This window comes from Vigna umbellata, chromosome 2, assembly GCF_029865625.1.
Source record: "Vigna umbellata cultivar VRB3 chromosome 2, Vumbellata_1.0, whole genome shotgun sequence".
Lineage (NCBI taxonomy): Eukaryota > Viridiplantae > Streptophyta > Magnoliopsida > Fabales > Fabaceae > Vigna > Vigna umbellata.
Window position 1 is genome coordinate 1491295 of NC_142166.1, and position 23755 is coordinate 1515049.

The 23755-nt window shown below is 30.0% G+C and overlaps 2 protein-coding genes across 2 annotated transcripts; one reads left to right on the plus strand and one right to left on the minus strand.

Annotated features, from left to right (window-relative positions):
• The first annotated feature begins 6663 nt into the window (after positions 1-6663).
• Positions 6664-7795, plus strand: LOC148203147 (uncharacterized). Its single transcript, XM_088107980.1, has 2 exons — positions 6664-6838; positions 7405-7795. The coding sequence occupies exons 1-2, from the start codon at positions 6671-6673 to the stop codon at positions 7573-7575; spliced, it is 339 nt and encodes a 112-aa protein (XP_087964106.1). The 5' UTR covers positions 6664-6670; the 3' UTR covers positions 7576-7795.
• A 2117-nt stretch (positions 7796-9912) lies between these two features.
• Positions 9913-18359, minus strand: LOC148203148 (uncharacterized). The gene is made up of 8 exons (XM_088106897.1): positions 15545-18359; positions 14205-14798; positions 12156-13145; positions 11722-11834; positions 11183-11464; positions 10974-11054; positions 10480-10783; positions 9913-10400 (listed from the first exon to the last, which is right to left on the minus strand). The coding sequence occupies exons 1-8, from the start codon at positions 18357-18359 to the stop codon at positions 9946-9948; spliced, it is 5634 nt and encodes a 1877-aa protein (XP_087963023.1). The 3' UTR covers positions 9913-9945.
• Between the last annotated feature and the right edge of the window lie 5396 nt (positions 18360-23755).

A 23755-nucleotide genomic window follows, 5' to 3' on the forward strand; every position in this document is an offset into this window, starting at 1 on the left:
TGTTACGTTTAGTTTATTATGTTATAATAAGATACTATATAATAACTTCATGCTGATTATTGCACTTATAAATAATCTCGTACCAAGTACTCTTAATTTATTTTCAGTTTGAAATGATTTATTTGTTAAGACAAAATTGTCTATAAAATTTATATGTTTAAACACTCTTATATATGTTTTGAAATTTATCCAAATAATATTAAACGAAATGAAAATATGAAGATGATATATCTATAATAGAATAAGCAAAAACCTAAGTTTAAGATCAAAATCCACAGTCATCTAGCAACATAGGAAAATCTTAGGAAAATTCTTAGGCATATATGCAACATAAAACAACCTAAGTTAACACATCAAGATGACTAAACAACTCTCAAGTTAAAACATCTATGAGAGTTATGCTAAACGCGTCAAAAAGATGCTCAGTTTCTGCTTTCTTTTTAACTTCCATTGCTAATGTGGTTTTACCACAACCCCCATCCCGTATAACCCAATCATCTCTCAGTGCTTCTATTAGTTGATCAGAAGCATGTTTTCTACTTTCAAAATTCATACATTCTTCTGTGAGATATGAAAAGTGTTTGAAAAAAGACTAGCAATGCGGTCCAGTGGTACATACTTTTTTCCCTCTTGGATGAACTTTTTAAGGTCTCCAATTTTCTTTGTTAACTTCTTTCCTTAATGGTATCCCGAAATCCAATTTGGACAGTATCCAAAACAACAACTATTTTTTCTTCTTGCTTCTTTCAACAACTGATTCACATTTTGTATGTCAATGTTAGAATCTTGTAGCCACTTCTCGACAACTTCACTGGTCTTTCTCGTTTGTTTATGGGTCTGTACAGCAAATTTTTGGACACTTGCTCTTGTGGCAACAAAATTTCCCTCTTCTTTCTCGAGCTCTTCAATGAAATTGTTAAAACAACAAGGATAACGTAATTGATTTAACGCTCCACACACTAAATCTCTTGAAATAGAAGATGCAGAACCATATAGACATTCCATCAATTTCTTCTACTAAATGCAACTTTCTTTATCCTGAACAAGAGAAACGAACATATTATAAAAAAAATATTTAGATATAATAGGAAAAAAAAACTTAAAGATCATTCATTATGCTTACAACTTTACAATGTCCATAACTGGCTTTTATGGTAAAATCACAATAACAGAGTTATTAGTAGTTATAAGTTCTACATTTTTATACTAAAAATATTAAATTATTGGATACACAATGGTAAGAATACAATTAAAAATAATCTAACTTTTAATCATTATTTTAATTTTACGTACTATATGATTTCTATAATTTTGTTAAATATTTTTTTTAGAAAACATTTATAAATTATCTAATAATAAAAACTGCTTCTAAAATATTTAAGTTTCAAATAAATGATATTATAAAAAATTTAAATTTTGACCACGACCAAAAAATATCTTCAAGTTTTCCTTTCTTTAAAATTTAACTTTTACAATATATATATATATATATATATATATATATATATATATATATATATATATATATAAACATAAGAAAAAAAAAGTTAAGGATATGTAAACATATAATTTTAAAATTTAGATTTAATTTTCATAACATACTTAAATCTTAACATAAGTTCACTCTAGAGAATGGATACATTTGAGCAACTAATCCTTGACTGGTGATGGAAAATTAAAATTTTAAAAATGAGAAAGCTGTAATCACGTACCTCTTTGTTTAGAATATTGATGCTATGTAATGTAAAATAATGGGTGATTTGGTCAGAAAGAAGCTTCAAAGTCTGCTACAAGAAACAGTATCATTGATTTAGAACATTGAATATATGAACTAAAGAAACTAGGATTTGAGTAAAAATATGAAACCTTACCTCTTTAAAATATTGAAAGAAAATTAAATTGAAAAAAAAAATCAAATTAATGTATTAAAAATGAAACAGTTGATAATGTTGAATTTAGTGAAAATTAAGAAACAATAGTGATTAGAAAGAATCAGAGATTCTCTGTAGACATTATTATAATGGAGTTTTTTCTAGTACCAATACAATACATATATGATATACTTAGTGATTGGATTCTCCACATGAAAATCCATCCTAAAAAGATAGCAAATATTTTCATCGTTTTTTACCATGACATTCATTTATTAATATTATCAAGACTATCACAAATGTCTAAATAATACTTCATAACTCAATAATTATATTTATTGATAACAAATAATATGTATTTCATAATGCTTAACATTACATATTTGAAAACTACTATATCATAGAATTTTTATAATTTGTTTTATCACATTTCACTTACAAATAATTACACACCACAATACATATATATGCACATAATTAAATATCATAGATAAGATATGATGAAAAAAGTATTACTTAAGCAAGAATGACTTGTTTGAGTGAAAATTTAATAAACCAAAAGTCATTAAACTCAATATAACTAAAATAACAACATATTTAATCTCAAACTTTACTATATCATTTTGACTCATATTCAAACTTGTTTTGAACTAAAAGTATCTCTTAAGCTTCACCAAATTATCAATTCTAATGTGTCATGTGAAACAATTATTCAATGTAAAAATTAAATCCAAAATATTACATATATACAACAAATAAATTAATAAATTGTAAAATAAAACTAATTTCCCTTAAGTTAATTTTTGTAAACTCTAAACAAAGAATGAGGAAAACTATAGAAGTTAGGGTAATGAAATACAACCTAATTTATAAAAATAAGATTTATATGGAATTGCTAAGTTTAATAGAATCCAGTTAGATGTAAAAATTATATTTTATGTGGAAATTGAGCCTTGGACAGCTAAAAAATTGTGAGTTGAATATGTTGTTGGTTTCAATGATGGAACGAGACCTATTTTGATAAATACTATATGTGATGGAATGAGTCTTTATTTATTATAATCCTTTTTTATAAACAATAATCATAACGATGAGATTAAAAAAATAAAATATATTGTTTTTCAAAATATAAATACAATTTATTTATAATTAATACACTTAATTTTTAATTAAAAAATATTATGGATTATTTTAAACTTAATCACATATATTTATATTCATTTATTATTTTAAGTTTAATTATATATAATATCTATTAAATAAAAATATAAAGTTAAGGAACTAATGTCATCTAATTGACTATGATAAAAACATAATATTTTCCATTTAAGATTTGAATTGTCATTATATATTTAAATCTTAAGATAATTTGACTTTAGAAAATGGATAAATTTGGGTAACCAAGCCTTGAGCGGTGAGAAATGATGGAAGATTAAAACCAAATAGGAAATTAAAAAAAAAAACATGAGAAAGCTTAATCAGCAACCTCTTTGTTTAGAATATTGATGCTATGTAAGGAAAATAATGGGTGACTGATCAGAAAGAGACTTCAAAGTCTGCTATAAGAAACAGTGTCATTGATTTGGAATATTGAATATCTGATCTAAAGAAATTTGCAACAAGGATTTTGAGCAAAAATATGAAACCTTACCTCTTTAAAATATTGTCGATCGATACAGAAGATTTGAATTATATATTTGTCAAGATTGCTGAGTTTATGATCTGAATGTTGAGTACTACATGAGTTGCTATGGTGAAATGAAGGACAATTATGGGACATGGACATGCAAATGAAGAAAAAATGAAGATAGATGGTCTTTTATTCTTTTAAAAAATGTTTCAGATTCTTTGAGTGCAAGGAAAGAAAATTAAATTGAAACTGTTAAAAAACAGAGATTCTCTGCAGACATTATTGAAAAATGAAAGGAAGAATTTGGCAATCCCTAGTTTGAAGTTATGCCTAAAGTGTTTGAAGTAACTTGTGTGATTCTTCATTAATTTCTGGAAATGAAAGGCAACTTGGATTCTCGTAAAAATTCCTTAACTTGTAACCACTCAGAACAAAGGTGAGAATAACGATGGCAGAATAAAAAATGAAAATTCAGAAACATGGAGTTGGTAATATCATTGGATGGCAGAATAAACTCTTGTAGTTCAGTGGCTTCCATTATGATTATAATCTTCAAGTTGGAAATATCATTGGATGAAAATACAGAAGTGAAATATTTCAACTGATGGCATTGTTTAATAACCAATGATTATAGTTTGGAAAATGGTTGTGGAGAAAGGATATTGGATAACTTTTTATCCTCTAAATCCTCTTCAATGATCTGTCTTAATTCCTCGCATTTACTTACTTTTAGACAATTCAACTCTGGTAGGGATCTCAACATAGACTGAGAAAATATTACTTCCAATTTTTCACATTCTTCTATTGTTAATGAGTTGAGATGTTGGAGGGTAAATGAGTTGTTGGTAACCACCCAAATAGGACTCATTTCAGGTAGATTTTTCAACCACAAAGATTCTAACTTTAAACTGACTTGTGCTCCCATCATCCAATCTCCATTGTTGGCATTGCTCATGCATAGAGTTTGTTGGGTGGGAAAATGGTTATGAATATTCACTATGTCTCCAACAAAAGGTGTTGCGAATATATCTTGCAACGAGTCACATTTTCAGATCCTTACAGATTTCAAACTTCATTCTCATCTTCAACCATATTTTTGTTTCTTTCGACTCTTGCAGGAGTTACTATATGCTTCAAACTATGACAATAAGATATGCTCAGTTCTTCCAATGAAAATGCGAGGCTAGACAGAGAAAAATGATGCTGAAAAACAATTATAAATAACAAAAATGTTAGTCAATTAAAAGTTTCATTCTTATTTTCAATAGATTGATCTCGACGGACTAAAACCACAAATCCAAACATAAAATAATCAATTGATAATAATGAAAAATAATCATCCAATACAAATTTATTATGCCCACTTTACATTTTCACCATCCTTTTTCTTTTAATAATTTCAGATTTAATTACTCTTTTAATTTCTATATTTACACAAACTTTATCTTAATTTTAGTTCCTATCTCAAAAATGGTATCTTTTTTTCATCCGTAAAGATAACAATTGTAGTTTTTTTTTACTCATTCGCATATCTATAAATTCTGTACTTTTTTAAAATATTCACCTTAACAAAAATATTTTAAAGTACGATTTTTACCTAAAAACGAAGTGGGTATTTCTGCATAACATGTGGGTTTCCATATGGTTTTCTTTAATTCTCTCAGCTAAAATTTTATTGAATTTGCAAAACAAAATAACATGCTTAAGAAATGTAATATTGGAAACGTACCTGACCTACTGTTCACAAGAGATACTGATGGAATTGAAATGCTTTTAGGAGAAACTTTGACTTGGTTAGATTCAAAATGTCGATGCTCGTCTTCCTCGACAATTTCATTTGTTTCTTCATGGTGTGCTGGTGGAAGAACATCCTCAATTATTTGTTCTAGCATATTGCAACTTCTAATCTCAAGCCTTTTCAATTGAGACAGGTCTCCTGTAATACTGACTGAGAATACATGTTTTAATTCGTCACATTTATACAACTTCACTTCTTGAAGATTCTGGAAAATTTTGAATTGCATAGAATGCTCAATTGTGAATTGATCTTCACTTTTCTTTGTTTTGTCATCATCGACTATATGCTTCAATATTTCACAATTGTATATGTCTAATATTTTTAACTCAGTCATACATTGAGCAATGACATATGTGAACAGAGATATTAATTGTGGGCAATTTTTTATATATAGCTCCTCCAAATTTTCAAAAGACCCATTGGCAGGTAGACAACCATGTCATAAAACTTTTAGATGTTTCATGTGGTTGATCACCATATAACGTAACGTGGAAAAGAGATTTCCCACCTTACTCAAATGATTGTTAGTGTCAACCAAACACACTATTTCTTCACAATGACCTATCTTGAGTTCTTTCAACTCATTCATACCTTCTTCAATTTGAAATATATCAGGCATCATATTTTTTGCACCTCCCTCAATATTTGCTACAAATAGCTCTTTTGCTTTTTTGGCCAAACCTTTAATAACCTCATTTGATATGTCAAAATAGTTAATTACTAAAGTTTTCTCATAAGAGCAAAACTCTTGAAATCTATAATTATTACAAAAAGAAGAGTATCCTAATACAATTCCATACCTTTGTAGCGTTTGGAGAACACTAAACGAGTTAGAGAATTTAACACTTTCTTCCTTGTGATATCTCCGACAGTCTTTAAAAATATACAATTCTTCTAGAGATGGGATTCTTTTGATCTCTTCAAAATTCTTGCTTTCCATGAAACAACTTCTAAACTCTAACAATTTCAAGTTTGTCGCAACATCAGTTTGCCAGTCAAGGAATGAAGACCATGAACAACTATGAAACGAAAGACTATGAAGTTTCTTCATATCTATCACAAATGAAATGTCTCTCAATTCCAAGTATTGAAGGACTAGACAACGAAGATTTGTTAATGTTTTGAAAGACGTTGTTGACAACTGCAACCTATAGTCGTTTTTATTGATAATAATCAAAACTCTAAGTTTTCCCGTTCTTTCAAAAATTCCATCGGATACTTCCAATTTTGTTTGTATAGTTAAAAACTCAAGATTGGAACAATCCATATCATCTGGAAATTTCACACACCATAGATATCTTATTGAACCTTGCTCCAAACTTACATCCTTTTCCACTTCACACTTGACGAATAGAGAAACTGAAGAAGGCAATGTTTGGGACGGCGATTAGATTTTTGGCGAAGAAGCCGAAGCCAAAGATGGGACCCGTGGCAGTTAAAACGCCGCCGGAGCAGAGGCAAACGATCACCAGAACCCTATTCGATATCATCAAGGAGCATGGTCCCATCACCGTTGCTAACACCTGGGAACGCGTCAAGGTACCTTGGTTTCTCTTTCACCTTCCTCAAGTTCATTTTTATTATCCTATTAGACATGACTTTTTGAATACTGAATTTCACTTTTGTGTGATTTAAGCTAGTTGTTGTATGTTATTTCGACAAGTAACATTTGATCGAAGAACTAAAATCTTACCATTACAATGTTTGGGATTCGATGGACACAATTGCAATTGCAATTGCAATATTTAGATACTCCGTTGACACCATTAGAACATGAAAGAGGTTGCACATTTGCGATAACTTGAGATTTGATAATCTTTTGGTTCTAAAATTGTGCAATTGCAACAACTCAGGACCAGAAGTATAATTAAGTTTTTTTGTTAAGTTTTCCGAGATACAGTATAATGTTTTTCAAACATTTAATGACTAGTGTAATGTACAAATAATGGATGGAAGATGTTTTTCGAATAATTAAGATTGTGCAAGAATAGACAAAAGAAGATATTTTCGTGCTATGCGTCGAAACTTTTGGAGATGTTACTGTAATTTACTTTCTTGATATAAACTTGATTGAAAGAAAATAATGTTGAGATGTTGGATTTTAGGAAGTTGGATTGAAAGATTTGACAAGCAAGAATCACATGAAAATCATGCTGAGATGGATGAGAGAGAGGCAGAAGGTTCGTCTCGTTTGCAACCACGTTGGGGCTCATAAACAGTTTCTCTATACCACTTGGTTTACCAAGCCAATCACATCTCCTAAGAACCCCTCTTGAAACTTTATTATCAGTTTGTTGCTTATTTGTATCATGTCAAGAGTAATAATTTCTTGTCATATCCAGAAAATGAATGATAAGGTAAACTTTATGATTCGAAATTTTGTAGAGCTAATGCACTGATTTGATGATCCGGTAAACTTTTTAATAGTGAAAGAAGGTGTGGGCTAGTTTATGAAAGGATCTGTGATTAAAGGTAACTTTTTTCTTTCGTTTTTGAGATTTTGTGTTTCTGGCATTAAATTATTAATAGGCAGAGTGGACAATCTAACGTCGATCATGACATGAAGCTCTAAATATTACTATAGACCGACTTTTCCAACAACAGCAAACTCAGTTTGGAACCACTTTTCACGTTCCTTATCTTCACTTATTTGTGATGACTCATTGCAATAGTCTATCTTCAAGCCTTACAGTTTAGGCATGTTTTCTGAGTCTAAAGATGAGATTTCTCTTAAAAATGATCTTAAACTGGAAAAATATTTTGGTTTAATGATAATTAATTTAACAAAATATACATTTTTTTTGGTAAAACGAAGTTAAGTTATTTAAAGAATTGACCTGGTTTAATGCTTCATAAATTAAAAGAAAGAATTGAACTGTATCTAGTTTCAAGCAAATAGATAAAATATGAGGGGGAATATATATCAAACCATACTTGAAAAAGTTTAAAAAACGACATAATGTTGACGTTAAATGCGACATAATAAGCTTAAACATCTTGCTTTGCCCTCCAAAAAACATTGCATTCTTAGAAAAATAAAAAATAAGACCAAATGTATGTTTATGGAGTAACAAAAATTACATATAAAACCAAAGTGTTTGGTTACAACTTCCAAATCACAAAAAGTCAACACATTTTGTTTGGGCATTAACAAAGTCATTAAGACTTCAAAGTTCATTTTTTATATTGCTTAGTTCCTGAGTTAAATGATCATATCTCTTAAGACGCATTTCATCATGACCTCTCAAATCCAAGTTGAACAACTTTATCACATAGTTTAAGGAAGTTCTTTGTCTTAAGAGATGGAGGTCCATCTTTGGTCCTTTGTCTTCCTAGTTCCTCAATATTCTGTGCATCACAAATGAAAAAGAAATGTTCATGTATCTTAAAGTTATAGCGTGGAAAAGTAGTTGTTTCATAATAAACATAATGTGTTGGTACAATAATAATTTGAGCAAATTTAGTGGTTATCATTGTTTCTGTGGTATGGAAAACCAATATCATTTGTTGATTCTTCGTGTACCATTTTTTATTTGAAATATTGAATAAGCATAACAAGAATTAGTTTTTACATCAGGAAATCTGTTTACAACAATCCTAGTAATTTTTAAATTTAAAAGCAAATGTGTTTTATGCGAGGGAGTTACCATACAAGATTGAGAAGGAGTTCTCACCTCAAACAAAAGTTGGTATTACAAGTTTCTCTTATGATGGAATTTTTCCAATACTGTTTGCCTACATTTCATTACCACTCTTCACAATGCCAAAAGTGATCTTGATTGATTAGCAAGTTAAGTTTCATTACACGTATTTCATTTTCTTCCTTCTCTGTATTTAGTTTACTAATATATCATCTTTCAAAAGATTAAAATAAAATATATAAATACCTCACTCATGTTTGGAGAAGAAATGACGGGCAAATTTACTTCAATCATTTCACTTTTTTTGTCTATTTTTTGAAACTCTTGTGTTTTAACTTCAAATCATGCTTGAGTTGAGACCATTCTTGTCGATCAATATGGTCGATCACTTTAGCCAATCATCTTGACCAATCACATTGGCCGATCACCCTGATTGATTATTCTTGTTGATCTTGATCACTCTCATCGATCAACTTGATTGAGTGGCAGACGAACCGATTGCAGAATAAAGATTAGACTAACACTTAGTCAATGATAATCACGAATCAACCAATACTAATGCTAATTAAGGTCTAAGGTATGATTGTTTAGACACATGTATTATATAGCATTTAATATTCTCCCGATCGATCAGTTAGTGACTTTAGCATTATAATACCTTCTGGAGGTACCATCCAAGCAGTTTTGGAGCTAGGGAAGACCTTGAAGACCGAATGGAGAAAAAAATGGAAACGATACAAGCAATTGAAAGTACTAAACCGGCCCTATCGAAATAGTTGTTATAATTGAATACTGCAAAACATAATAATGATGAAATCTTGTACAAATATTGATTTATTGTACTTCTTAAATATTCAGAAACATAAACAACTTCTCGTAGCAAATAAAAGTACATTCTGAAACTATAACACTCATTCTTAAAAGAATTGCATATAATGCCAAATCTAATTGAAAGGAGTAACATAAAACAGATAAAACTAAAGTGTTTTGGCTAGAAATCTCAAATCACAGAAAGTCGAAACATTTTGCTTGGGCATCAAGAAAGTCATTAAGACTCCTAAGTTCTTTCTTTATGTTGTCTAGTTCCCAAGTTAAATGATCATGTCTCTTAAGAAGCTCATTGATTCGCACCTTTGCATGGTCCAACTTAGGATCCCTTCCCAAAACACGTTGACGCATTTCATCAACCCAAGACCTCTCAAATCCAAGTTGAACAGCTTCATCACACAGTTTAAGGAACTCCTTTTCTCTCTCACGATTAATACTACCAACACTTTCACTTCGAAGGAACAACAACATATCTGCCAATGTTTTCAACATCCAAGCTCGAAAGCGATCAGTGAACTTCTCACAAGCATTCCAAAGATGAGGGTATGCTTCTATCGCCTCCACTAGCAAACAAATTTGTGAATCATTGAGATCAACAAAGTGCTTATACTTTTCCAATCTTGTACGAGTATCTGTAGAAGTTGTAAAAAGTTTGAGGAGTAGGTGACATATATATATAAGATGGAGAGGAGACAAGAAAAGAGCTATAACCTGGAGTAACCACAACGTCATTATTGGAAACAATTCCTACTTCCTCTCTTTTATCCAACAAGTTCACCCCTTCTTGGGGTTTGATATTTTTATAAGGTGTTATTTCTGTCTTGTCTTCATTCATCTCATTATCTTGTTTAACAACCTGGGAATCTTGTATGAGTATATTTGCACCGCTTGACTTGCGAATAGTAACACCACTAACCAAGCTAATGTTATCTCCACCAATTGGCAAGGTTTTAATTGTAGCTCCCTCTGTTGCAGCTCCACCTATGCTCCTTTCTCTTCCTATTTCCTCAATATTCTATTCATCACCAATGGAAAAGTAATGTTTGTGTATATTTAAAGTTATAACTTTTAAAAACATTTGTTACATAATGTATATCATGTGTTGGTACCACAATAATTTGACCAATTTTAACGGTTACCATATTTACAAGTAAAAGTATTTTATGCAAAGGAGTTACCATACAAGTTTGAGACGAACTTCTTACCTCTGAAACAGAAGTTGGTATTGCAGGTTTATCCGATGTCGTAGTTTTTCCCAAGTTGTATGTCTCTATTTCATCAGTACGCTTTTCAACGCCAAAAGTTATGTTGATTGATTAGTAAGTAAAGTTTGGTTGTGGTTGTTTTAATTTCTTCCATCATGTAGTTGAATAATGTATCATTTTCAGAAGATTAAAAGAAAATATGCAAATACCTCATTCATGTTTGGAGATGAAATGTCTGGAAAGTTTTGCTCCATAGCTTCTGGGTCTGATGTCATTTCACTTTTTCTGTCTATTTTTTGGAACTCTTCTATTTCCGACACTAGCGCTTTGGTTTCGATTTTGTTATGTTGACCCACCATTTCAACTTTGCTCTCCAACATAGATTGATTGTTATGATTGACTTGTGAAGAAAATGGTTTAATTTGAGATATAGATGGATCTTCACGGTTCATTTGGAGGGGAGAAGTGTTTTTTGGCGTAGGATCCCAATCCTGCCGAAAACAATTGATCGTAAAAAGTTAGGACTACTTTTTGTGATTGATAGCCTCCAGACTAATTTATTTCCTTGAGTTGTTGTAGTATATAAATCAACCATTCATTTTTTGTAAATTTTTTTTAAAAATGAGAATATTTAGTGTGTAACGTTATTTTAGTTAAGCAATTAGTGGTATATACTAAAGTTTAATGTCGTTATTATTATGATATTGAATTTCACTTGGTTAACTTGAATAGGTTGGCGGGTTCTGACTTGTAAAGAAGGCAACTCAGTATAATTGTTGCTCCTAGAAACTTCATCTAATTTCTCTATTTCCTCCACCAGTGACAAAATTTGCCCGTCAGGAACTCTAGAATTTTCCCAAGCTGTAGTTCAAGCGTATAGTTAAGGACTTCGTTTAACAATGAAACAAAGCAAACACAGAAATCAACGCACCCTCAACATTCCATGAATAATCATTATATTGTCACAATTAAAAATAATTAAATGGAAAAGAAAATAACGTCTAGACAACTATAAATACTAGTTATGGTCAATTCTATAAACAAATAAAAAGGTTAGCTGAAAATTTCAAATTTCACAACTACGTTTAAATACATTTGGTGAAATCACCGTGACTTTTATATATAAAGTTTCCATTGTTAACATGTAATGTTTGCAACAACATATCCATGCATATTATTTACCTTCCAAAAGAAGATTTTGTTGGAGCTCCCGAAGAGTGATTGTTGAAGTCAAAGAGAGTTTTGGACAATTGCGGATAATGCGATGCTTCACATTTGAAAATATAGTCTCTTGGTGAAAATTTGAAAGATGCATAAATATTATAACTTTCAGTTGTGGAAGTTCAACTTTGGTTTTTCCTGTCTCACCGTATTCGCATTCATCACATGCAATAAACTCTTGTAGTTCACTGCCTCCTATTATGATTAGATTCTTCAAGTTGGAAAGATCATTGGATGCAAATAGAGAGGTGAAACATTTCAACTTATGGCATTCTTCAATAAACAATGATTCTAGTTTGGGGAAGCATGGTTGAATAAACCTTTTATCCTCCAAATCCTCTTCAATTATCTGTCTTAATTCCTCGCATTCACTTACTTTTAGATAATTCAACTCTGGTAGACATCTCAACATAGACTGAGGAAATATTACTTCTAATTTTTCACACCCTATTACTGTTAATGAGTTGAGATGTTGGAGGGTAAATGAGTTGTTGGTAGCCACCCAAATATGACTCATTTCAGGTAGATTTTTCAACCACAAATCTTCTAACTTTAAATTGACTTGTTGTCCCATCATCCAATCTCCATTGTTGGCATTGCTCATGCTTAGAGTTTGTTGGGTGGGAAAATGGTTTTGAATATTCACCACGCCTCCAACAAAAGGCGTTGCGAATATATCTTGCATCGAGTCACAATCTCTAATAGTTACCCTTTTCAAATTTGAGAACATTGAAAGATCACTTTCAAATTCATGCTCATCTTCAACCATGTTTTCCTTTTTATTTCTTTTGACTCTTGCAGGAGTTACTATATGTTTCAAACCATCACAGTTAGATATTGTCAAATCTTCCAATGAAGTTAAGGTCTTTGCTACAGATGTCGTAAACAATGACTCCAACATTGGACATGAATCTATCTTAAGATATGTCAGGCTAGACAGAGAAAACGATCCTGAAAATCAATTATAAATAAAAATGTTAATAAATTAAGAATCCATTCTTATTTTCAATACATTGATCTCGATGAACTAAAACCACAAACTCAAACATCCAATAATCAACTCATAATGATGAAAAATAATTATCCCATACAATTTTATTGTCTCACTTCACATTTTCATCATCCTATTACTTTTAATAATTTTATATTTAATTACTTTTTTAATCTCTATATTTACACCAACTTCGTCTTAATTTTAGTTTCTATCTCTAAAATTGTATATTTTTCATATGTAAAATTGTATATTTTTTCAGATGTAAAGATACTATTTGTGATTTATTTTATTCGTAAGATTATATATATATATATATATATATATATATATATATATATATATATTGTTGTTATATTAGATTATATTATGTCTTATTTCTGGAGTTTAATGGAAAGAATCACTTCAAAAAGATTAAACGATCTCAAAAGTTAAATTTAGTCATTATATATATGTTATTTCTGGAATTTAATAGAAAGAATGACTTCAAAAAATTAAACGGTTTCAAAAGTTGAATTTAGTGATTTCTTTTTCATGTTTTATTATATTTGTATTCTGTTTTAACAAAAAGTTTCTCCTCTCCATGTAGGAATTTTTTCACTTAATAACTAGAGTAAACTATTTCATGTTAACTATACATTTTTAATAAATTATACTTATATTTTTATTTTTCAAAATAATAATAGAGTGACACATTTATATTTGTGATATATATTTACATGTCAAACTATATTTTTTTATATATAATAACATACGTTTTCTAGATTCTACATAAACCTTTCATTTATTAAGGAAAAAAAACTTTTTTACACCACAATTCATATATAACATACATTCTACATATTTATTTTTTAATTACACTTTATATTTTAATAAAATATTAATTTCCTAAAAACGAATTAGATATTTATGCATAAGGTGTGGGTTTCCATATGGATTTATTTAATTATCTTGAGCATAAATTTAATTGAATTTGAAAAACAAAATAAGATGCTTATAATGTAATATGGGAAACGTACCTGAGCTATTGCTCACAATTTCGTTTGTTTCTTCGCAGTGTGCAGGTGGAAGAACTTCCTCAATTATTTGTTCTAGCATATAGCAATTTGAAATCTTAAGTGTTTTCAATTGAGTTAAGCCTCTTCTGATATTGGCTGAGAATACATGTTTTAATTCTTTACATGTATCTATCTCCACTTGTTGAAGATTTTGAAAATTTTTGGATTGTATCGAATGCCCATTTGTGAATTGATCTTCACTTTTCTTTAATTTTTCGAAAGACCCATTGACAAGTGTTGCAAATATATCTTCCATCGAGTCACAATTCCAAATAAATATATTTTTTAAATTTGAGAACATTGAAATATCACTTTCAAATTCATGCTCATCTTCAACCATGTTTTTCTTTGTTTTCACTCTTTCAGAAGTTACTATATGCTTCAAACCATCACAGTCATATATTTTCAATTCTTCCAATGAAGTCAAGGTCTTAGCTACAGATGTAGTAAACAATGAACCCAACATTGAACATGAAGATATTTCAAGAAATTCGAGGTTAGACAGAGAAAACGATCCTGAAAAACAATTATAAATAACAAAAATATTAGTTTTTCCTTTCTTATTTTCAATACATTGATCTCCACCAACTAATATCACAAATCCAAACATCAAATAATTACCTAATAATAACGATAAAACCACTGCACATTTTCACCATCCTTTTTTCTTTTAATAATTTCGTATTTAATTACTTTTTTAATCTCTATTTACAATAATTCCATCTTAATTTCCTATATTCTAATATAGTATATTTTTTAATCTGTAAAGATACCATTTGTATTTTATTTTACTCATCATGGTAATATATATAAACTGAAAGATATGTTCTTAAATAGATAGATTAAAAGAGAAAATTTTGTAACCAAAGCGATCGATTGAGTAAATAGTTTATAATTTTATATGGAAAATTAATATTTAAAATTCGAATTCAAATATATTTCCCTTTTCTCTTACTACGTGACAAATATCATATATAATGTTTTAACAATTAATTTTCTTATATTTTTCATATACGACAATGTATTCATAATATTAATGGAAGACAACCCAAAACTTATCCCACAAATTTATCTAAACAACTACATTAAAATATAAATGTGAGGTAAGAAACATACTTACTCGATAAATTTCAAACAAAAATCTAAATTGAATTCTTAAGGAATGGAGCCAGTTTTAATTGGTTAATAGATTCAGGGAATTAATTGATAAAATTAAATTATAAATAGCTATTACCAAAACTTTTATTGAATTTGAAGAAAAGAATAAGATTCTTATGAGATATGTAATATGGAAAAGGTACCTGAGGAGTTACTCTGCACATCTTCTTCTACAATTTCATTTGTTTCTTCGCAGTGTGCTGGTGGAAGAACTTCCTCAATTATTTGTTCTAACATATCGCAATTTCTAATAGTAAGTGTTTTCAATTGAGTTAAACCTCCTGTGATATTGACTGAGAATACATGTTTTAATTCTTTACATCTTAATAGCATCACTTCTTGAAGATTCTGGAAAATTTTGAATTGCATGGAATGCCCAATTGTAAATTGATCTTCATTTTTCTTTGTTTTGTCATCATCAACTACTATATGCTTCAATTTATAACAATCCGTTATGTGTAATATTTTCAACTCTGTCATTCGTTGAGCAATGACATATGTGAAGAGACATGTTAATTGTTTGCAATATGTTATAGATAGCTTCTCTAATTTTTCAAAAGACTCATTGGCAGGTAGACAACCATGCCATAAAGTTTTTAGATGTTTCATGTCCATGATCTCCATATAACGTAACTTGGAGAAAATATTCCCCATCTTACTCAAATGATTGCTAGTGTCAATCAAACACTCTATTTCTTCACACTCACCTATCATCAGTTCTTTCAACTCATTCATACCTTCTTCAATTTCAAATATATCAGGCATCATATTTTTTGCACCTCCTTTAATATTTGCTACATATAGCTCTTTTGCTTTTTTGGCCAAATCTTTAATAACCTCATTTGATATGTCAAAATAATTAATTCCTAAAGTTCTCTCATAAGAGAAAAACTCTTGAAATCTATGAGTATAAAAATTATATTCTAATATAATTCCATACCTTTGCAGCTTTTGGGGGACACTAAATGAGTTAGAGAATTTAACACTTTCTTCCTTTCGACCACTCCGGTAGTCTTTAAAAATATACAATTCTTCTAGAAATGGGATTCTTTTGATCTCTTCAAAAATATTGCTTTCAATGTCACAACTAATAAACTCTAACAACTTCAAGTTTGTAAGTGTTGTGAGTGCAACATCAATTTGCAAGTCAAGGAACGAAGGCAATGAACAAAGATGAAACGAAAGACTTTGCAGTTTCTTCATATCTCTCACAAATGAAATGTCTCTCAAATTCCATTTTTGAAGGATCAGACAATGGAGATTTGTTAATGATTTGAAAAACATTGTTGACAACTGCAACCTATCGTCGTTTTTATTGGTAATAATCAAAACTCTAGGTTTTCCCAGTCTTTCAAAAATTCCATCAGATACTTCTGATTTTGTTTGTATAGTTAAAAATTCAAGATTTGAACAATCCACATCATCTGGAAATTTCACACACCATAGATATCTTATCGAACCTTGCTCCAAACTTACATCCTTTTCCACTTCACACTTGATGATCTTATTTTCATTCTTTGCTATCCAATGGGCTACATCACGAACCAAGTCATGCATTTTGACAAATTCATGATCTACCTCCATCATCAAACAAGAACTTACAAGCTTGATTTTGGCTGCAGTCACTTCAGTCCTTGCCTCTTCATATGTCTCAACTTCTCCAGCCACACCTAACCCTATTGCACATCTTATTAAACATTCCACTGGAATCTCATAATCTTCCGGGAATACAGAAAACAATAGGAAAAGTGATCTAGCTTCTTCAGTATCTAGATTATCGTAGCTCAACTTTAGACACATATAGGGATCTTGCAAACCCCTACTGATATTGATCGGCTTAGAACTTCTCAATTTATTCAACGCAGCACGCCATATCACCTCTTGTTTTCCCTTCAAGCTACTAGCAACAGCTACAATGGCAACAGGCAATCCTTTACATTCTTTTGATATTGATATTGCCAAATGCTTGATGTTTGCAGGAGTGTCTTTCGACATAAGTGCTTTCTCTTGGAAGAGAGTCCATGCTTCTTCATCAGTTAAGATGGGTAGATAAATCTTTTTTTGACAATCCATTGAAATACAAACTTCTTCAGATCGAGTGGTAATGAGAATCTTGCGGCCTTTATGGTATTCAGAGAGGGGAATCCCTATGCGACCAAAATCAAGTTTTTCCCACACATCATCTAGAATCATAAGAATTTTTTTTTCCTCGGTTAATCTCGTGCACAAGCGTTGGGCTCTTTCTATTTCTTGGCTTTCTGGAAATGTATACTGTAATGAACTTGCAAGTTTGTCTTGAATCCTTGAAACTTCTACTGTACTAGACACAGGAACAAAAATAACTGTGTCAAAAAGGTGCTCAGCTTCTGCTATCTTCTTAACTTCCATTGCTAATGTGGTTTTACCACAGCCCCCCATCCCGTATAACCCAATCATTGTAACCCCATCATCTTTCAGTGCTTCCATAAGTTGATCAGAAGCATATTTTCTACTATCAAAATTCATAGATTTTTCTGTGAGAATATCAGAAGTGTTTGAAGGAATTGAGGCAATGCGTTCAAGTTGTATATATTGTTTACCTTCTTGAATGATCTTTTGAAGGTCTGCTTTTTTAATTGCCAACTTCTTTCCTAAACGGTATCGCCAAATCCAATTTGGACAGTATCCAAAAAAACAACTCTTTTTGGCATTTGTCTCTTTCAACAAACTATTCACATATTCTGAATTAATGTTTGCATTCTCCAACCATTTATCAATAACTCCAGCAGTCTCTGAGGTTTGTTTTCGAGCACGTATGACACGATCATCTACATCCTTTATCGTTTGGATCAAGTTGTCTTCTTCTTTATCAAGCTCTTTAACAAAACTATTAAAGCGAAGGGAGTATTGTAATTGATTAATAGCCCCACATGCCACGTCTTTTAAAACATCAGACAAAAATCCATTCAGAATGTCCATAAGTTCACTCTACTGGATTCAACTTAAATAACCTGATAGTACAGATATAAGATAAATAAACATAATTAGTTTTGTACCCAATTAAGAACCAACTCAATAAGTACAAATTTTTATTAGTAAAAAAACAGGCTAATTTCACAAAATGATACGTAAAACTAACCAATATAAGCATCATTTCATAATTTTAAAGAACAATTTTTTTAAAACAACAAAGTTTAAGTTAAATGAAAAATAAATATTCTAATTTAAAAATAGTTATAACTTTTCAAATTTTGTTTTTTATGTTTTGAAGCAATTCTTTGAAGACTATACAAGTTAAGGTAATGAAATATAACCTAATTCAATAAAATAAGATTTATATAACCTAAAGGGAAATAATTAGATGTAAAAAGTCAGATTTTATGTGGAAATTGAGGCTAGGATGGCTAACAAACTTTGAGTTGAATATGTTGTTGGTTTTAATTATTGAACCAAACCTATATCTTGACAAATACTGTATGTGAGGGAATGAGTCTTTATTTATTACAATCTTTTTCATAAATAATATCTTAACGATAGGATTAAAAAATAAAATATATTATTTATCAAAATATAAATACAGTTTATTCATATCCTCAATTATTGATTAAAAATTATTACATATTAATTTAAACTTAATGACATATTTATAAGGTCATTACTTTCACTTATTATTTTTTTGAAATATCTTTTAAAGTAACTAATTTTAAATAAAAATAGGAAAATGATTATTAATATAGATCTAATGATATTATTATTGTATTTACACATTTATAAATTATCTAATAATAAAAACTGCTTCTAAAATATTTAAGTTTCAAATAAATGATATTATAAAAAATTTAAATTTTGACCACGACCAAAAAATATCTTCAAGTTTTCCTTTCTTTAAAATTTAACTTTTACAATATATATATATATATATATATATATATATATATATATATATATATATATATATAAACATAAGAAAAAAAAAGTTAAGGATATGTAAACATATAATTTTAAAATTTAGATTTAATTTTCATAACATACTTAAATCTTAACATAAGTTCACTCTAGAGAATGGATACATTTGAGCAACTAATCCTTGACTGGTGATGGAAAATTAAAATTTTAAAAATGAGAAAGCTGTAATCACGTACCTCTTTGTTTAGAATATTGATGCTATGTAATGTAAAATAATGGGTGATTTGGTCAGAAAGAAGCTTCAAAGTCTGCTACAAGAAACAGTATCATTGATTTAGAACATTGAATATATGAACTAAAGAAACTAGGATTTGAGTAAAAATATGAAACCTTACCTCTTTAAAATATTGAAAGAAAATTAAATTGAAAAAAAAAATCAAATTAATGTATTAAAAATGAAACAGTTGATAATGTTGAATTTAGTGAAAATTAAGAAACAAGAAATAGATAATGAAGGGTAAAATAAGATATGTTCGATAGCAAAATTTTCATCGTTTTTTACCATGAGATAAATTTATTTATATTATCAAGACTATCACAAATGTCTAAATAATACTTCATAAATCAATAATTATATTTATTCATAGCAAATAATATGTATTTCATAATACTTAACATTACATATAATGATAACTACTATATCATAAAATTTTGATAATTTGTTTTTATCACATTTCACTTACAAATAATTACACACCACAGTACATATATATGCACATAATTAAATATCATAGATAAGATCTCATGAAAAAAGTATTACTTAGGCAAGAATGACTTGTTTGAGTGAAAATTTAATAAACCAAAAGTCATTAAACTCAATATAACTAAAATAACAACATATTTAATCTCAAACTTTACTATATCATTTTGACTCATATTCAAACTTGTTTTGAACTAAAAGTATCTCTTAAGCTTCACCAAATTATGAATTCTTATGTGTCATGTGAAACAATTATTCAATGTAAAAATTAAATCCAAAATATTACATATATACACCAAATAAATTAATAAATTGTAAAATAAAACTAATTTCCCTTATTTTAAGTTTTGTAAACTCTAAACAAAGAATGAGGAAAACTATAGAAGTTAGGGTAATGAAATACAACCTAATTTATAAAAATAAGATTTATATGGAATTGCTAAGTTTAATAGAATCTAGTTAGATGTAAAAATTATATTTTATGTGGAAATTGAGCCTTGGACAGCTAAAAAATTGTGAGTTGAATATGTTGTTGGTTTTAATGATGGAACGAGACCTATTTTGATAAATACTATATGTGATGGGATGAGTCTTTATTTATTATAATCCTTTTTTTATAAACAATAATCATAACGATGAGATTAAAAAAATAAAATATATTGTTTTTCAAAATATAAATACAATTTATTTATAATTAATATACTTAATTTTTAATTAAAAAATATTATGGATTATTTTAAACTTAATCACATATATTTATATTCATTTATTATTTTTAAGTTTAATTATATATAATATCTATTAAATAAAAATATAAAGTTAAGGAAGTAATGTCATCTAATTGACTATGATAAAAACATAATATTTTCCATTTAAGATTTGAATTCTCATTATATATTTAAATATTAAGATAATTTGACTTTACAAAATGGATAAATTTGGGTAACCAAGCCTCGAGCGGTGAGAAATGATGGAAGATTAAAACCAAATAGGAAATTAAAAAAAAAATATGAGAAAGCTTAATCAGCAACCTCTTTGTTTAGAATATTGATGCTATGTAATTAAGGACAATAATGGGTGACTGATCAGAAGGAGACTTCAAAGTCTGCTACAGAAGATTGAATATATGATCTAAAGAAATTTGCAACAAGAATTTTGAGCAAAAATATGAAATCTTACCTCTTTAAAATATTGTTGCTACAGAAGATTCAAGAACTTAAATTATTGAAGTATTGAAATTGAAACGGTTAAAAAGCAGAGATTCTCTGCAGACATTATTGAAGAATGAAAGGAAGAATTTGGTAATCCCCTGTTTGAAGTTATGCTTAAAGTGTGAGACCCTAAATAATTAGCTGTAATAAATCTCTGTCACATCAAATTAATTTACGTCACATCAATGCTTATTTCCTTTGGAAACTCACTCCCTAATGGGATACGTCACGCTTCTGTGCACTGGAAAACCGTACCACATCATTTCTCTGAAAACATTAAAAACTCACTTTGCACCACATGCACATACGCCACCTGTCGCGGGAGAAACTTCCAGTTCAGAACTTAGTGTGCAGGTGTCAGCTTGGGACACGTTCGTTCGAACGAACTTGAGTTTAACAAAACTGGATTTTTGAAAAATCTCTCTCACCTACACGCACTCATCTTCTACCTCTGAACTCAACCCTTCATTTTCTCCACCTTCTCTCTAAAACTTCCAACTTCTCTCTACTGTAATTCTCACGTCTCTTCTCCGATCAACTTGCAGCACCGTAGGAACGTTCAACCAACTACAAGCTACCAACTGGACCGAACCGTTTCAAAGACTGAAACTGGTAAGTCTCCTTCAGAAGCTTGTTCTTAGGTTTCTGGAAAAACTAGGGTTGTAGTTGCATGCAAGTAGGTAGTCTAAGTATTCTGTTTCTGTGGTTAGATTTGTTTTGGAAGAGTCAAGAACATAAGCGTAGTTGGACGAAGCCACTTTTGCATCTAGGACAAGTTTGGTTGTCAATCCGGGTAAGGGAAGCTTATATGTTTAATTTATACCTGTATGTTGTATGATCTGAGTTGCCTGTATGAAAAGTATGATGTTTGAGTTGTTATGAACGTTCACTGATATCAGATATGCTTTCTGGTTTGTTTGAACTGCATGTTGGGTTGATACGTATGAATGATGGATGAAGATTGTAATATATGAGTTATTAATGTGCTAATGTTGAACGTGAATTTACTGGAATGAATGTTATAAAGTTTATAAATTTGAGAATCATATGAAGTATAAAGTATAAGTTAAAATGTTAAATCTGGAAATTTGTTGAGGTTGAGAAATCTGATACTTAAATCATTCCCTTTGATAAATGACGCTCGTCACTGTACGGTCTTAGACCGTTCGGTTTTACTTAAAATAACTTAGAATGGAATTCTTTCATTTGGAAAGAACTCTGCTCGAGAACGAGCGTCCCCATTTGAATGTCTGAGCGTTCGGTTCAGCTCAGCGGTATATAATACTTTAAACTTTAAAAATACGTAACGCTCGGTCTTATACCGAAGCGTTCGTCCTAAATAGCGCTCGGTCTTATACCGAAGCGTTCGTCCTAAATAACGCTCGGTCTCTTACCGAAGCGTTCGTCCTAAAAGAGCGCTCGGTCTTGTATCGAACGTTCGTCACGATTTACTTTAGGTCATCTACCCAGTGTTCGCCTTGATGAAGCGTGCGGTCTTAGATTGAACGCTCGTCCTTATCTTTGAATCTTTAACGAATGTAAATAGCGTTCGTCCAAATAAATAGTAAATGTATATTGGCGCGTTCGGTCATTTACTGGCAGTCGATCCCTTTTAAATAAAAGGTTCCCAATGTAGCTAAGTATTCATATTGATGTCTCTTAGCCAAGTTGAGTCAACCTGACCTCTTGGTACTTAAAAATATTCTGAAAATGATTTCATTATTTTGGAGTCTTTCTGATTGTTAAATGGATTCTTCTAAATCTGACTATTAACGTTCGTCCTCTTCCTTCAGAAAGTTGAACGTTCGTCTTTTTAAGAGAGTGGAACATAGAATGAAAATGTTATAAATATGAAATGATAAGACGTTTGAACACTATATTAAATGGTTATACGATTATGGAATTTGAACGAGCATTCCAAGGAGGAACGTCTCAAATATGTTAATATTAAGTTTGGTAAAGTATGACTGTGGATAAGTTAAGACTCGTTGTCCATCCTGATGTTCCGTGAGTACTATCTTCATGTAGAGCAAGTATGTCATGCGTGGGAACGGCAGGAGGTCCTTAGTCCATAAGTTAACATGGGCGACGTAAGAACGTACTGACCTCGAGTGGCAGCTGTTTGGTGTATCCCAGTTACTACACCACTCGGGTGCAAGGACGCTTGTAACTACACAGATTCATACAGTCCGGACGGTCTGTCTTATATATATATATATATATATATATATATATATATATATATATATATATATATCTTTGTTGTTCTATGTTAAGTTACATGTTGTATGTGTGAATGGAAATGTTAAATGTATGTGTTAATTGTATGAATTAAATATTATAAGCTTACCCTTTCGTTTTCCTTGTGTTGTCATACTGTCTTTGTACGTTCGTCCTGTCTTGCAATGATCATCCGTGTGGATGTGAGCAGAAGGCGAGGCTACCCTGGAGGATGTGATCGAAGAAGAAAACTTGGTTGAAGTTGCAGTAAAGGCGGA

What these genes read in the sequence shown, in the direction of transcription:
- LOC148203147 (XM_088107980.1), top strand. Translation starts at nt 6,671, where the DNA reads ATGTTTGGGACGGCGATTAGATTTTTGGCGAAGAAGCCGAAGCCAAAG. An exon ending in ACACCTGGGAACGCGTCAAG is followed by an intron (nt 6,839 to 7,404) that starts GTACCTTGGTTT and finishes GTTGGATTTTAG; the next exon opens with GAAGTTGGATTGAAAGATTT.
- LOC148203148 (XM_088106897.1), bottom strand. Translation starts at nt 18,359, where the DNA reads ATGGACATTCTGAATGGATTTTTGTCTGATGTTTTAAAAGACGTGGCA. An exon ending in CTGAGTTGCCTTCTTTACAA is followed by an intron (nt 11,465 to 11,721) that starts GTCAGAACCCGC and finishes TGTTTTCGGCAG; the next exon opens with GATTGGGATCCTACGCCAAA. An exon ending in TACCAACTTCTGTTTCAGAG is followed by an intron (nt 10,784 to 10,973) that starts GTAAGAAGTTCG and finishes GGTGATGAATAG; the next exon opens with AATATTGAGGAAATAGGAAG.